This window comes from Eumetopias jubatus, unplaced genomic scaffold (assembly GCF_037043125.1).
Source record: "Eumetopias jubatus isolate StellerSeaLion01/CBP00866 unplaced genomic scaffold, mEumJub1_p1.0 scaffold_12, whole genome shotgun sequence".
In the NCBI taxonomy this organism is placed as follows: domain Eukaryota; kingdom Metazoa; phylum Chordata; class Mammalia; order Carnivora; family Otariidae; genus Eumetopias; species Eumetopias jubatus.
This window is the reverse complement of record NW_028274818.1, coordinates 94,807,957-94,822,184: the sequence shown is the minus strand read 5'-3', so window position 1 is coordinate 94,822,184 and position 14,228 is coordinate 94,807,957. Positions and strand designations below refer to the sequence as shown.

Sequence of the window (14,228 nt, the reverse complement as noted above, 5' to 3'; positions counted from 1 at the left end):
TTGGATGTTGCCCTCATCTGCAAGGTCCAAAATGGTGCACCATGGCATTCATGCCCCAGCTGGTAAAAAGATGATAAAGAGAAAGGAAGGACACTTCTCTCAGAGGGCCTGACTCCAAAGTTGTTCACTCAACCTACTCATATCCCATTAGCCAGAACCTAGTCACACAACCATCTTAGCTGCATAAGAAACTGGGAAATGTGCTTTTTAACTGGGTGGCTATATTAGTTACCCATTGTGGCATAACAAACCATTCCAAAGCATAGTGGATTGAGATATCAACAATTTATTATTTCTTTTTTTTTAATTATGTTAGTCACCATACAGTACATCATTAGTTTTTGATGTAATGATCCATGATTCATTGTTTGCGTATGACACCCAGTGCTCCATGCAATACATGCCCTCCTTAATACCCGTCACTGGGCCAACACATTCCCCCATCCCCCTCCCCTCTAAAACCCTCAGTTTGTTTCTGAACCCATAGTCTCTCATGGTTCATCTCCCCCTCTGATTTCCCCCGCTTCATTTTTCTCTCCCTTCTCCTAATGTCTTCCGTGCTATTCCTTATGTTCTACAAATAAGTGAAACCATAAGATAATTGACTTTCTCTGCTTGTTTCACTTAGCATAATCTCCTCCAGTCCCATCCATGTTGATGCAAAAGTTGGGTATTCATCCTTTCTGATGGCTGAGTAATATTCCATTGTATATATGGGCCACATCTTCTTTATCCATTCATCTGTTGAAGGGCACCTCAGCTCTTTCCACAGTTTGGCTATTGTGGACACTGCTGCTATGAACATTGTGGTGCATATGGCCCTTCTTTTCACTACATCTGTATCTTTGGGGTAAATACCCAGTAGTGCAATTGCTGGGTCATAGGGTAGCTCTATTTTTTTTCCAAAGTGGCTGTACCAACTTGCATTCCCACCAACAGTGTAAGAGGGTTCCCCTTTCTCCACACCCTCTCCAACATTTGTTGTTTCTTCCCTTGTCCATTTTTGCCATTCTAACTGGTATAAGGTGATATCTCAATGTGGTTTTGATTTGAATTTCCCTGATGGCTAATGATGATGAACTTTTTTTAAGTTTTTTAAAAGATTTTATTTATTTATTTGACAGAGAGAAAGAGTTAGTGAGAGCTAACACAAGCAGGGGTAGTGGGAGAGGGAGAAGCAGACTTCCCGCTGAGCAGAGAGCCCGATGTGTGTCTCAATCCCAGGACCCTGGGATCATGTCCTGAGCCAAAAGCAGACACTTAATGACTGAGCCACCCAGGCACCCCATTTTTTTAAAGATTCTATTGATGATGAACATTTTTTCATGTATCTGTTAGCCATCTGTATATCTTCAAACAGTCAACAAAACAAAGAGGCAACCCATGGAATGGGAGAAGATATTTGCAAATGACACTATAGACAGGGCTGATATCCAAGATCTATAAAGAACTTCTCAAACTCAACACCCAGAAAACAAATAATCAAGTCAAAAAATGGGCAGAAGACATGAATAATTTATTATTTCTCACAGTTCTGGGCAGTTCTTTTGTTGGGCTTGCCTGTGGCTGCAGTCATCAGATGGGTGGACTGGGATGGAAGTCCCATTATGGCCTCAAGCATGCACTTGTGCTGGCTGTCAGTTGAGAGCCTTAGTCATCTGCTCTTTCTCTAATGAACTAGATGGGTCTCAGGTTGGTGGTCTCAGAATTCTGAGAAGGTGAAAGCAGAAGCTGTAGTGCATCTAAGCCTAGGCTCTAGAACTCCCATACATTCCTTGATCCACCACATTCTATTGGACAAACCAAGACACAAGACCAGCTCAGATTCCAGGTGGTAGAGATAGCCCCCTTCACTTGATGGAAAGAGGAGCAATGTCCCATTGCAAATGAGTGGGACACAAGAAGAACCAGTTCACTGGGGGTCATAATTCTTTTTTTTATGCTGAGTTAGTAAGTATATAGTACATCATTAGTTTTTGATGTAGCATTCAACAATTCATTAGTTGCGTATAACACCCAGTGCTCATCACAACACGTGCCCTCCTTAATACCCATCACCTGGCTACCCCATACCTCTACCCCCCTCCCCTCTGTAACCTTCAGTTTGTTTCCCAGAGTCCAGAGTCTCTCCTGGTTTGTCTCCCTCTCTGATTTCTTTGGCATGGGGGTCATAATTCTAATGATCTTCCATGGTGGCCCAGATAAGAACCCTATTCCTAAACAAGAAAATGAGGATAGAGACTGAAGGAATCTATTTATTCTGAAACAAGGGACCCCAAAAAGTAAAAACAATAGCAAATTTTTCTGGGTTTGACTGCTTATCATGAGAGATTTATGGCCCTGTTTATTAGTAACTTTGTGGTCATGCTAGGGTAATTTGTCACTAGAAATTATTTATTTTACAACCCATCATAAAACACCTATCTGGCTGAATTCAGCACAAGCTTCCAACTCAATGCTGTAAATGTGGACTCTGAGCCCACAGGACCTTAACTGTCCATTCAAAGATAGGCCCCTGCAAATACAGAGGCCCTCCCCTTTCCTGGGTCAGCTAAGAACTTCCAGAGATATTAAGGTCTTTTATCTTTCAACTTAAGGAAGTAGAAAAACATTTTTAATGAATTTTGAAGTCAGAAGAGGAAATTGTGTAGACTCATCCAGAGGTGACATGGGCTATGGCACCCCCAAGAATACAAAGGACCCTTGTCTTATTAGTCACCCTTTAATAACACCATATTGCACTTTGAGTAAAATTGAAACTCCTCACTCTGGCTTACTAAGTACATCTGCCCAAGCTCCTGCCCACTCTTTAGCCCCATCTGTGCTGCCTCTGACTGGAACAGTCCTGCCCCTACTTGAGTCAGGTGTTGCCTCCCCTGGGGACCCTTCACACACCTTCCCAAGCAGGGTAAGCCCTCCCTCCTTCCTATCATCTCTGTTCCTATCCTGGAACAGATGTCTATCTAAGCCATGATTGTCTATATTTTGATGAGCCCCATGAAATTGCCATTTTTGTCAACAAACACGTTGGCAATTTCATATGGTTCACCTAATATTATAACATCTAAATAACAGCCACTGTCTCCCCATACCTCCCTTGTGCCTGCCCCTGCCACAGGGCCATTCCTCAAAAACCATCAGGACAATAAAAGAGAAAAGCTTTGGAACCAGACAGAGCCAGATTTGAATCCCAGCTCCATTCTATTCCTATCTGTATGACTTCAGGCAATTGGGGTGATCTCTCTAAGCCTCAGTTTTCTCATAAGTGAAATTTAGGTATTATTAAATAGCAAGTGGTGGCTACTTAGCAGGACTGGGGTGAGAATTAGGCTGCACACTAAGGCCAGAGTCATGGTTACTGCATTAGCAAAGGTATGGGAGAATGGGCACCGGGGGTGCTCCCCTGAGGAGGGAAGGCTATCTAGAAACAGCTATCTAAACTTTACATACCCTTGGTAGCCAGTGCCCTGCCTGGATCCCTGCGGACCTTGCCAAAGGAGCATAGGCTCATCTGTCAGACTTCCAACTAGCAGAATCTGTTATCTCTTTGGCCACCAGACCCCATTCTGTCCTCATTCATGTGAGGTCAGAAGTGCCAGGGAATTGGTGTACAGTTGACTCTTGAACAACACAAGTTTGAACTGCACAGGTCCACTTATATGTGGACTTTTTTCAGTAACTATATATATAGTACTACAAATGTATTTTCTCTTCTTTATGATTTTCTTAGTAACATTTTCTTTTCTCCAGCTTACTTTATTATAAGAATACATAATATAATACATACAACATGCAAATTAGGTGTTGACTATGTTATCAGTAATGCTTAGTTCTTGGGGAGTCAAAAGTCATACATGGATTTACAACTGCATGAGGGATCAGTGTCCCTAATCCCAGCATTGTTTAAGGGTCAACTGTATACATAACTCCAGTTCCTTCGGTCTTCGAGTGGGACAATGCTGAGGTTTGCATTCTACTCTGTCTCCCAGAACTCAAAACCAATGGGGTTATGCTCCAGCGGCTCACAGTGGTGTCTCTTGAAAATACACCCTTTTCTGGATGACTTTCCTTCCTAGCTCACATCTCTCCCCTATTTCTTGGGGCCAGTCTTAAATAACTTCTTTGACTCAAGTTCTTATCTTGGGTTTGCTTCTGGGAGAATTCAAACTTCTGAGAATATATCCTATAAATTATCTTTACACATATGCAAAAATGACATATATTCAATTTATTAATTATATATCATATATATAATCAATTTATTAATTCACCATTGTTTAGTAATACAACATTGCTAGAGGTTGGAAATAACATATCAAAAGGAAACTGGTTAAATACATGATGATCCACCTACACAAAGGGATACTATGCAGCCGTATAAAAGAATGAAAAAATATTTTGTCTTGATATAAAACATCTGAGCTATATTAATGAATAAAGCAAGATGCTAAACAGTAATAAATAACGCATCTGTTACCACTTGTGTAAAAAAAGCTTGTATATTTGTATGTGTTTGCATATGCCTAGAATCTTTGTGAAAGAGACCCCAAAACACACAACCTTGACAGCCCCTTATGAGGGACTTGAATGGCTGGGGGGACCATAATGGAAGGGAAACTTCACCACACATGCTTGCACATCTTTTGATTTTTGTACTATGGACAGGTTTATCTATCAAAAAAATAAAAATAAAAATAACATTAAAATACTAAGTAAATGCATAGATAAAGGGAAGTGAACCACTGCTCCTTGGACCTTATGTAGCTCAAGTGTGGAATGGGTGGACAGGCTCCTGATGGCTGACCAGATCCTCGCTCCACCATGGTTCTTCCAATGTGGCCTCCATCCAGCTGCACAGGCTCCTGCAGGTCTGTGTCCTCACCCATGAAAGGAGGTCTCTTTTCCCTCACCAGGAGCAGAATCTGTTGCATTCCCTTTATGTTCACCCACAAAACCTGCCATCACCTCTGTCAGGAGGAAGGTCCAATGGCACCTTAACCCACACATGAGGAAGCCCAAGCAATTCCCTTCTGCCTGAGAAGTTGTACTGAAGGCACTCATCCCCATTCAAGAGACATCTGAGTCATGCACACAACTCATGCACATGCTTGCACACACACATACAAACATACACAAACATGAATGGAAGTCCAAGCTGTTCTTTCCTGAATAAGATGCTACCACCCCACTCTCCTAATAGATGAATCTGTCCAACAGCCTGGGGACCTGCATGTTGGTCTAACCAATGTCCTACTTGCTGCAGGAGAGGCCACTCAATGGGGAAGGAGCTGTTACTGGGGCTGGGCAGCATCGGGACCAGCTTCACTCATCATGTCCTTGTACTGCCGTTTGAAGAAGCCAAGCTGTGGAGGCAGAGACAAAGTAGTAAGACCACCAAAGCCAGGGAATTGGTGAAGGCCATGCAGACCAGGAGGGGAGATAGAAGTCACCAGGAGGCAAAAAGAATAATGTGGCAGAGCGTAAAGAGACCTGGGGAACATGGGGCAGGGAAAGAGATCTCTAACATTGATGTTAGAGACAGGAAAGAGAGAAAATAAATAAAACACAGAAGAAGGAGAAGAAGAATTAATACCTATATAGTGGTCATTCTATACCAGGGACCATTCTAAGTGCATTACATATATTGGGTTAATACCTGATTACTGTCACAAAAATGGTATTGATACTCTCATTATATAGCTGAAGAAACAGACTCTGTGACTTGGTGGGAGTCAAAGTCAGTAATGAGCTGCTGAGTAAGAAGCAGTGAGGGAAAAGATACAAATGTAGGGATCCAAAGGGGTATGTGCACCCCAATGTTTATAGCAGCAATGTCCACAATAGCCAAACTGTGGAAAGAGCCAAGATGTCCATCGACAGATGAATGGATAAAGAAGAGGTGGTATATATACACAATGCAATATTATGCAGCCATCAAAAGGAATGAGATCTTGCCATTTGCAACGACGTGGATGGAACTGGAGGGTGTTATGCTGAGTGAAATAAGTCCATCAGAGAAATACATGTATCATATGACTTCACTGATATGAGGAATTCTTAATCTCAGGAAACAAACAGTGTTGCTGGAGTGGTGGGGGGTGGGAGGGATGGGGTGGCTAGGTGATAGGCATTGGGGAGGGTATGTGCTATGGTGAGCACTGTGAATTGTGCAAGACTGTTGAATCACAGATCTGTACCTCTGAAACTAATGCAACATATGTCAAGAAAAAAGAAAAAGAAGAAGATAGCAGGAGGGGAAGAATGAAGGGGAGTAAGTCAGAGGGGGAGATGAACCATGAGAGACGATGGACTCTGAAAAACAAACTGGGAGTTCTGGAGGGGAGGGGGGTGGGGGGATGGGTTAGCCTGTTGATGGGTATTAAAGAAGGCACATTCTGCGTGGGGCACTGGGTGTTATGCACAAACAATGAATCATGGAACACTACATCAAAAACTAATGATGTAATGTATGGTGATTAACAGAACAATAAAAAATTTTTAAAAATCAACCACAAAAAAAAAGAAGCAGTGAGGGAGAGGGGAGCAGACAGGAAAAGGGGATACCTTGTACAGTCCAGCGGTGATGAGGGCCAGAACCACCAGCCCCCCCACTGAGCTGCCCACTATAAGTGGTACAGGGTTGTGCACTTCACTTGGCTCCACTTTGGTTTCTGTCTGTGGCAGGGGGAGGGAGGGTACATCAGGGGAGATGAACTTCAGATTTCTGGGGGTTCCCCAGTCAGACCTTATGAACTCCCTGAACCCAATGACTAACCCCTCCCTATGCCCTCACTCCTCCTTCCTCTCCTCCTCCTCCTCCTTTGTCTCTTTCTATCTCTTTACCTAGAGATCTCCACAAGCCCAGCCTCCCCTCCTCCCTCCAATAGTCCCTCTGGGTCAGAGACAGATACCTGGGCCCTCAGAAATGCCTCCTGTCCTGGAAGTGGGGCAAACTTCAAATTATCAAATAAGACCTCTGCCGTGCTCACAACCTGAAGGTAGTTTGTTGAAGTCTATGGGAGAGAGAGGATGGGAGCTGGACATGTGGGCCCCCTGAAGTATCATGTCTGTGCCCAGCTGAGCCTTGGCCCTCACATACTTTGATATACCAGTCAAACGAAAGTTTGCCTTGGAGGGTGATATTGACTTTTTCCTGGATGCCAAAGGACACAATGTCACACTGGATTCTCTGGCAGAGAGCAATGGAGCAGTTCTGGGGGAGGGAGCAGAGGGGAGAAATTACTAAGCTGGATACAGAAAACGTCCATGCACCCAGCCCACTTGGTTGACAGATGGTACTCAGCACCAACAAGGGAACAGTGCTGAGTCTGCACATGGTCCTAAAGCTGGGTTAGGTTTATTCTCACCACAACTGGAGTCTTCTTAAGCTCCACCAGGAAGTCAGAGAGAGGGGGTTCCCTCTCCTTGGTGTGGCATGTGCTGGAGAGGTTCTAAGGAAAGAGAGACACTGTGAAGGGAGGGAATTGAGGGCTCATGGGTCCACCCTCAAGGAGATTGAAATGGGCCAAGGTCCAGGAAAGGATCAAAATGGCTCCAAAATCTAACAGAGGAAACAGAGATTTTAGGAAAGACCAGGGCTATGGTCGTAGGAATTGGGTCACTCCTCAAGGCCAGCTAGACTTACCTTGGAAAAGGTGACCTGGGGGTTGTCCCACACAGTCACTTGGTTCAGCTTGATAGGCACCCAGAAGACCACACTGATGGGGAGGCTCCTCTGCCCCAAGTTGTTGAACTGTACAGTGGGAGGAGGATGGTAGATATCAGAGCTCTGGCCTTTCTGCTCCCACCAGCAACTAGAATCAGCCTCCCCACTCCTGACAGCCCGATACAACTAAATAAGGCTCACAGACCCTAGCAGCCTGCCTCTTGATGCTTTCTGGGAGGCAGAAGAGTATAGGTGTTAAACACACATTCCAGAGCCAGAAAGACTGGTACTAAGTAGCGGCTCTTCCACTACTAGTGCTGAGACCATGGCCATGTTCTGTTAACTTCTCTGATCCTCAGTTGCTCCATCTGTGAACTGGAAATAATGATAGACCCTCCTTCAAAGAGTCATTGTAATGATAAAATGAGTTAATTATGTGTGTGTGTATGTGCTTGCGTGTGTGCACTTGTGTGTGTGCTTGTATGTGTACAGGGTGAGAGTGAGCTTGGAACAGAGCCCAGCACATAGAAGGCATCTGATGCATGTCTCCCATCATTTGATTTCCCTCCCTGGTCTCCTTCTCATCTACCCACCTCATACTTATGCTCTATAGTGTGGCTGGTCTTCTCCTCAGCTATGAAGTTGAGATATTTGGTGGAGACCTCATGGCTGACAGGAGAAAGAAGAAAGTACGGGAGGTGTCAGGACTTCAGAGGTGTCCTGGGAGGGGTCTTGGGCTAAGTGTGTTAGGGAATAAACAGACACATGGGTAATGCTGCCCTGAGAGGGTGACAGTGGGATGGTGTGTAGGGGGCCATGTGTGTCAGACACAGGATGTGCTAGCTTGGGTCATGCATACACACACACATGCACACATGCACAAATACACACCCATGCACACATTTGCTAGACACACACACACACAAATACACAATGGGCCACCCATTGGTAAAGGCAGAGCTAAAGCCCGAGAAGCCAGCACCTGGTGACTACCACAAAGACCATGTATTTCACAGGCAGCTCCAGCTGGAATTCAGTTTTGTTGGTCCTTGTCGTGTTGTTCTCACTGAAGGGAAACAGAGAGCTTTCTTGTATATCTTTTCCACTAAATTATAATCTCTGTAAGGGCAGGAACCACAGATGTCTTGTCCATTGCTGTCCCACCAGCAGTATTGGGTACAATGCCTGGCATATGGTGGATGCTCAATCAGTATTTATTGAATGAATGAATAAATAAATAAGTGAGCTGAAGGGAGAACCAGTGGGGAGAGGACAGTGGTCCACACTGGGCAGGGGTTTGGGACCTCAAAGCGGGGAAGCTGGGCATAGCACACCTCATCACACTGGCCTTGAGGAGTAATCTGTTTCCAAAGGAAGCATCAGATTCCACACCAAATGTGATATTAAAAGTGACCTGGAGTTAAAGAAAAGAGAAACAGTCAAAAGAATAGAAGAAACAACTCAAATGTCTATCAACTAGATAAATAAAATGTGGTGCATCCATATAACAGACTACTTTCAGCAGTAAAAAGAAATGAAGTATTGATACATGCTGCAAACATGGATGATCCTGGAAAACATGACCACATACTGTATAATCCCATTTATATGAAATATCCAGAATAGGTGAATCTAGACACAGAAAATAGATTACTGGTTGCCTAGAGCTTGAATACATGAGAGGACTGGACCTGATGGCTTAAGGGAGCATGGTCTTTTCTTGAGGTAATAAAATATTCTAAAATTGATCATGGTGATGAATGTGTAACTCTGTGAACATACTAAAAGCCATTGAATTGTGTACCTGAAATGGGTGAATTCTTTGGTATATGAATTATATCTCAATAAAACTATTTTTCAAAAAAAAAAAGGAGCCTCTACCTTAAAAAAGAGAGAGAGAAGAATTCAGAAGAAAACAAAAGAGAAAAAGAGAGGAGGACAGCAGCCTGACCTCTGAGGAGTTTGGGAAGATGGGGTGGTTTATGCTGCAGCTGCTATTCTTCAAGCCCTCAGGCCCACTGATGGAGTCATCAGCCTCACAAGTCAGGCGCCAACGTCGCCATGAGAGCTGTTTCTGGAAGACAAGGGAGACAAAGGTAGTGATGTCAAGCACCCCCTGCAGGGACAGGGAAAGCAAAGTCAGACAGAGCCTGAGAAGGATTTGGCTACCTGGGCCACTGACACCCTCCGATAGGATAAGCCAGGTGGGTAGAAGACAGTGACCTGAGTCTTGTAGGAGTCCTCGCCCTGGTTTCTCACAGTCAGTGTCACATTGAAGTCTCGGGGACCACCCACTACCAGGGTGTCCAGGCTGTGGGAAGAACAAGCCAAGCCATGAGATGCTGAGGGCTTCCATGTGGCAAGTCTGCCCTGGTGGGAAGGAGGCACAGACACTTGGAGAGAGAAGACAGTGGATGGGGCAGCCACACAAACACCCTGAAGCAGCTATTCTGTGCCAGGCTCCCTCAGGGGCCAGGAGAAGAACAGAGCACCAGGTTGTAGGGCAGATTTGCAGGTAGCATGAGGAAAAGAAACTCACCCCATAAAAGTGAAGGTGATGCTGAGGTCATCATGGCAAATGCTGTCACTGCCACAATTCTGCTCAAAGGGAAACTACAAAAAAAAAAAAAAAAGAATATGATGAAAGGAAAGGAAAGAATGAAATGATGTGAAATGAAACAATAAAATAAAATATTGAAATAAAATTATGTGAAATGAAATAAAATGTGCTTCAATGATCTTGGCCTCTGGTCCCTTCCATGCCCCTGCAGGACCCCAACTTGAGGACTCACCAAAGCTGTGAAGTGTCTCTGAGCATCCACAGCCAGCATTGGCTGGAGGTTCTTGAATGAGGGAATGGGCTCCCCCACCAGAGAGAAGTTGAAGTGCAGGATGATGGGGTTCACTGAGTCTTCTACACAATACTGAGAGATAGTAGGGGTTTAGGGGTATGCCCTCCTCAGCTTCCCAAGCTCACACCATGCTTGGAGGACCCAGAAGTGTGGCCATCCCTTGCTCACCACTAACAGTAGCTTTAGGGTTTCACATTCTTGATTCAGCTTCAAGATCCTTGTCTGTCTGCGTGTGCTGTTCTTTGTCTCATCAAAGACAACTCGGGGATGTGGGAGACGTGGGTCCAGAGCCAGGTCATATGTAACATTGCTCTGGATCTCTCCTGAGGAGACAGAGCAGCATGGTGGTGAGGAGCCCAGCTTTGGAGTCAAACAAGCATGAGTTTGAGGCCCAGCTCTATTGCTCTCCAGCCATATGACTTTGGACATGTTATATGACTTCTTTGAATCTCCATTCCTTATTTTTAAATTGAGAATAGTAATTGTACCTTCCCAGTGGTGAAAATTAAATGAAATGGTATCCATAAAGCTTTTAGCACAATGCCTGCCACATAGCAACTGCTCAATAAATGTAGCTATTCTGCTACATATTAGAAAATTATATTTTCCTGGCTGCTCTTAACTTTTTTCTTAACGTTGGTCTTCAGCAGTTTATGCTTTGGTATGGTACAAGGTATAATGTTTTATACATTGGTATAATATACCATGGTATGGTTTCCTTTATATTTATCCTGCTTTGATTTGGCAGCTTGATGTCTTTCATCAGTTTTAGTAAATGTGTTACCACTATTTTGTTGCTTCTCTTATTCTCTCTTCCTTTTGGAATTCCAATTACATGTTTATTAAAATTTTCACCATATGTCTTATGATTTCTCTCTGTGCTTTTCATCCTTTTTTCTCTCTGTGTGTTAATATAAATATTTTCAAATGATTTACTTTCCAGTTCATGAATTCTCTGTTCTGCTTCTAACCTGCTATTAAATGTATTTATTGAACTCTTAATTTCAGTCAGTGTATTTATCAGTGCTAGATTTCCATTTTACTCTGTTTTATGAATTCCAGGTCTTTTCTGAAGTTCTCCATCACTTCCTCTTTCTCCTTGAAGATATTAACTGTAGTTATTTTTTAAATTTCTAATAACTCTCATTTCTAAATCACCTATCGATCTATTTCTATTGTCTATTGTTTCCCTTGGTTGCTGGTCTGAATAGACATTGTTTCAATAGAAAGACCAAGTTGCTTACCAATGTCCCTCTCAAATTTCTGTTTCCCCAGCACTGGAGAGCTCAACTTCTGCTCAACTCTGTAGTTGCTATCTTCTACTGAGTTTCCTAGAGTATTGACCTAGACATACATGGCTTAGGAAATCAGCCAATGACTTGAGAGGAATTTATATGTAGGTTTTGGGGCACCTTCTGTGCATTCTCTACTCTCCACACTGGCTGCCCCAAACTGATTGCTGTCTCCTCAACCCAGTAAGATTACTGCTAGAAACCTAATTTTATTTCCTCCCATTTTCTCTCTAGTACCACCATTACTATTCCTCACACCAAGCACAATGGTACTTTTTCAGAATAAAGATAAGGAGGAAGTCAAGTTAGTTGTGATAAAATGCATGTCTGAATGTTTTATGAATCTGTGTTTAGCTTCATCAATTCAATCGCCCCTTTAAACGAGTTATCTCTTGAGCTTAAAAAAAAACCTGGTTAGTTCATAGGTGTGGGGCCATTGCTGCTATGGAGAATTAAGAGAGCAAGGGAGTGCCACATACTCACTTTTTCGTGGGGGCCTCTCCACCCAGCCAGGGAAGTGCCTGCTCACTCCAGCCAAGCTTGGAAAAGACTGTCAGAGCCTGTCTGGAAGTTTGCTCTGAACTGCCAGAAGGCTGGGAAGACTGAAGTGGGCCACCCATCAATGCCTCTAGTCATTTAACCCTTTTAGGCTTACCTACCCAGCCTCACCTTCTCTTAGTCGGTCCCGTGTCTTCTTGTGGACACGGAGGCAAACTCTGACCTCTCCAGCAGTCTGACCTCTCTCCACCTTTTCATGACACTCAAACACATTCCTTGCCACTTCCTTGGGTGTGAACTCCATGGTCACCTCAAGTCTCAGCACAGGCTGGGATCTGTAGGGACACCAGAGGGCTATCAAGGGCCTTCAGGCAACAAAGCCATTCCTTAAAGGGAAGATATTTGGTGTGCTCTAAGAGAAGTTCTCACCTGAGCAGCAGCACATGGCCTTGGGCCCCTATAGCCAGGTCCACCAGTCCATCCATTGTGAGGTCCCGGCCCCCACTTAGTGACTGACCAAAATACTGGAGCCCAGGGGAGACCTGGGAGGCTTGAATCCACTGAGAGTAGAAAAGGGGAGAGAAAGGGTGTGGGAAAGAATATGGAAGTGTATAACTCAGTTGCCCAGAGTGACCCAAGGACATATTGCCTGGGCTCCACTCAAGTCTCATCTCCTACAACTTCTCAAGGAATTAGGGCAACTATTCAGCTTTAGACCACAGCCTTGAGATGACACCCAAAGTTTCCATCAATTACCTAGGTTTTCCAGGAAAAACAGTTTTACAGGAAAGAAGTGACATAGCATGCTATTTGACTCAGCTGAATCTCATTTACATGGTCAAGATAATGCAAACACTGAATATCGATCTTACCAAAATTCTCATATAATAAAAGGAGTGGAGCAAGAGGGCAAAAGTTCCTAGGGGGCAAGCTCTCTGAAAGAGAACTCAGTCCTCACCTCCCATAATGGGAAGTCAATGCTAAAACAATAATGAAAAAGCAACAAAATAATCGTGTCATTGGGAATTATGGAGAATGATTGAAAGAGCTGCAAGAAAGTTTCAAGAGAAGAGAAAATGAAGAGGAAGTCACAGTGTGAGTGTGGTGGTTGTTATTTTTCATAATGATACTTTAAGAATAATTTTAACTCTTGGGGCGCCTGGGTGGCTGTCGGTTGAGTGTCTGCCTTTGGTTCAGGTCATGATCCCAGGTTCTGAGATCGAGCCCCACATCAGGCTCCCTGCTCCTTGGGAAGCCTGCTTCTCCCTCTCCTACTCCCACTGCTTGTGTTCCCTCTCTCACTGTGTCTCTCTCTGTCAAATAAATAAATAAAATCTTTTTTAAAAAAGAATAATTTTAACTCTTTATGTGCAAGAATAATACTGTAACATTAAGGAGAGCACGTGATGTGATGAGCACTGGGTGTTATATGCAACTGATAAATTACTGAACACTACATCTGAAACTAATGATGTACTATATGTTGGCTAATTGAATTTAAATTTTAAAAAAAGAACAACACTGTGAGAATAATAGCCAAATAAATTAAAAAGAAATTTTAAAAGTGATTTTGTCATGCATTTAATGCCACTGAATTGCACACCTAAAAATGGTTAAGATGGTGAATTTTATGTCATGTATATTTTATCACAATTTTTAAAAAAGTGACTATCAACTAAAAGGAAGGATGAGGGAGCATGAGATGCTGGGAATGTGCTAAGCTTTAATCTAGATGGTGCTTACTCAGCCTCACAGATATGTGAAAATTCATCACTTAAGATTTGTGTGTTTTTTGAATGTACATTATACCTCAAAGTTTTTTGAGAAAAATTTATGGTATTCTGTTGGGAGGAAGTTCTGTTTTGTAATTAGGTATAATGTTGGGAGATCCACAACATGCTTACTTATCCAAACACTGAC

The 14,228-nt window shown here is 43.3% G+C and overlaps 1 protein-coding gene across 6 annotated transcripts in view; it reads right to left on the bottom strand.

Moving 5' to 3' along the window:
* Positions 1–4,213: 4,213 nt before the first annotated feature.
* ITGAM (integrin subunit alpha M) overlaps positions 4,214–14,228 on the bottom strand; it is a 51,142-nt gene continuing 41,127 nt past the window's right edge. For 3 of the 6 annotated variants that reach the window (XM_028109901.2, XM_028109902.2, XM_028109907.2), the window contains 16 exons: positions 12,738–12,868; positions 12,480–12,643; positions 10,687–10,841; positions 10,459–10,590; positions 10,206–10,279; positions 9,836–9,977; positions 9,618–9,740; positions 9,001–9,080; positions 8,649–8,732; positions 8,260–8,335; positions 7,646–7,753; positions 7,368–7,451; positions 7,100–7,213; positions 6,912–7,013; positions 6,565–6,675; positions 4,214–5,363 (listed from right to left, as the gene is read on the bottom strand). In XM_028109901.2, the coding sequence (XP_027965702.1) occupies positions 5,292–5,363; positions 6,565–6,675; positions 6,912–7,013; positions 7,100–7,213; positions 7,368–7,451; positions 7,646–7,753; positions 8,260–8,335; positions 8,649–8,732; positions 9,001–9,080; positions 9,618–9,740; positions 9,836–9,977; positions 10,206–10,279; positions 10,459–10,590; positions 10,687–10,841; positions 12,480–12,643; positions 12,738–12,868 (1,752 nt within the window). In that variant the 3' untranslated portion in view covers positions 4,214–5,291. Of the gene's footprint in view, positions 5,364–6,564; positions 6,676–6,911; positions 7,014–7,099; positions 7,214–7,367; positions 7,452–7,645; positions 7,754–8,259; positions 8,336–8,648; positions 8,733–9,000; positions 9,081–9,617; positions 9,741–9,835; positions 9,978–10,205; positions 10,280–10,458; positions 10,591–10,686; positions 10,842–12,479; positions 12,644–12,737; positions 12,869–14,228 lie in introns of those variants that run through there. The other 3 variants (XM_028109903.2, XM_028109905.2, XM_028109908.2) reach the window with 3 other exon arrangements.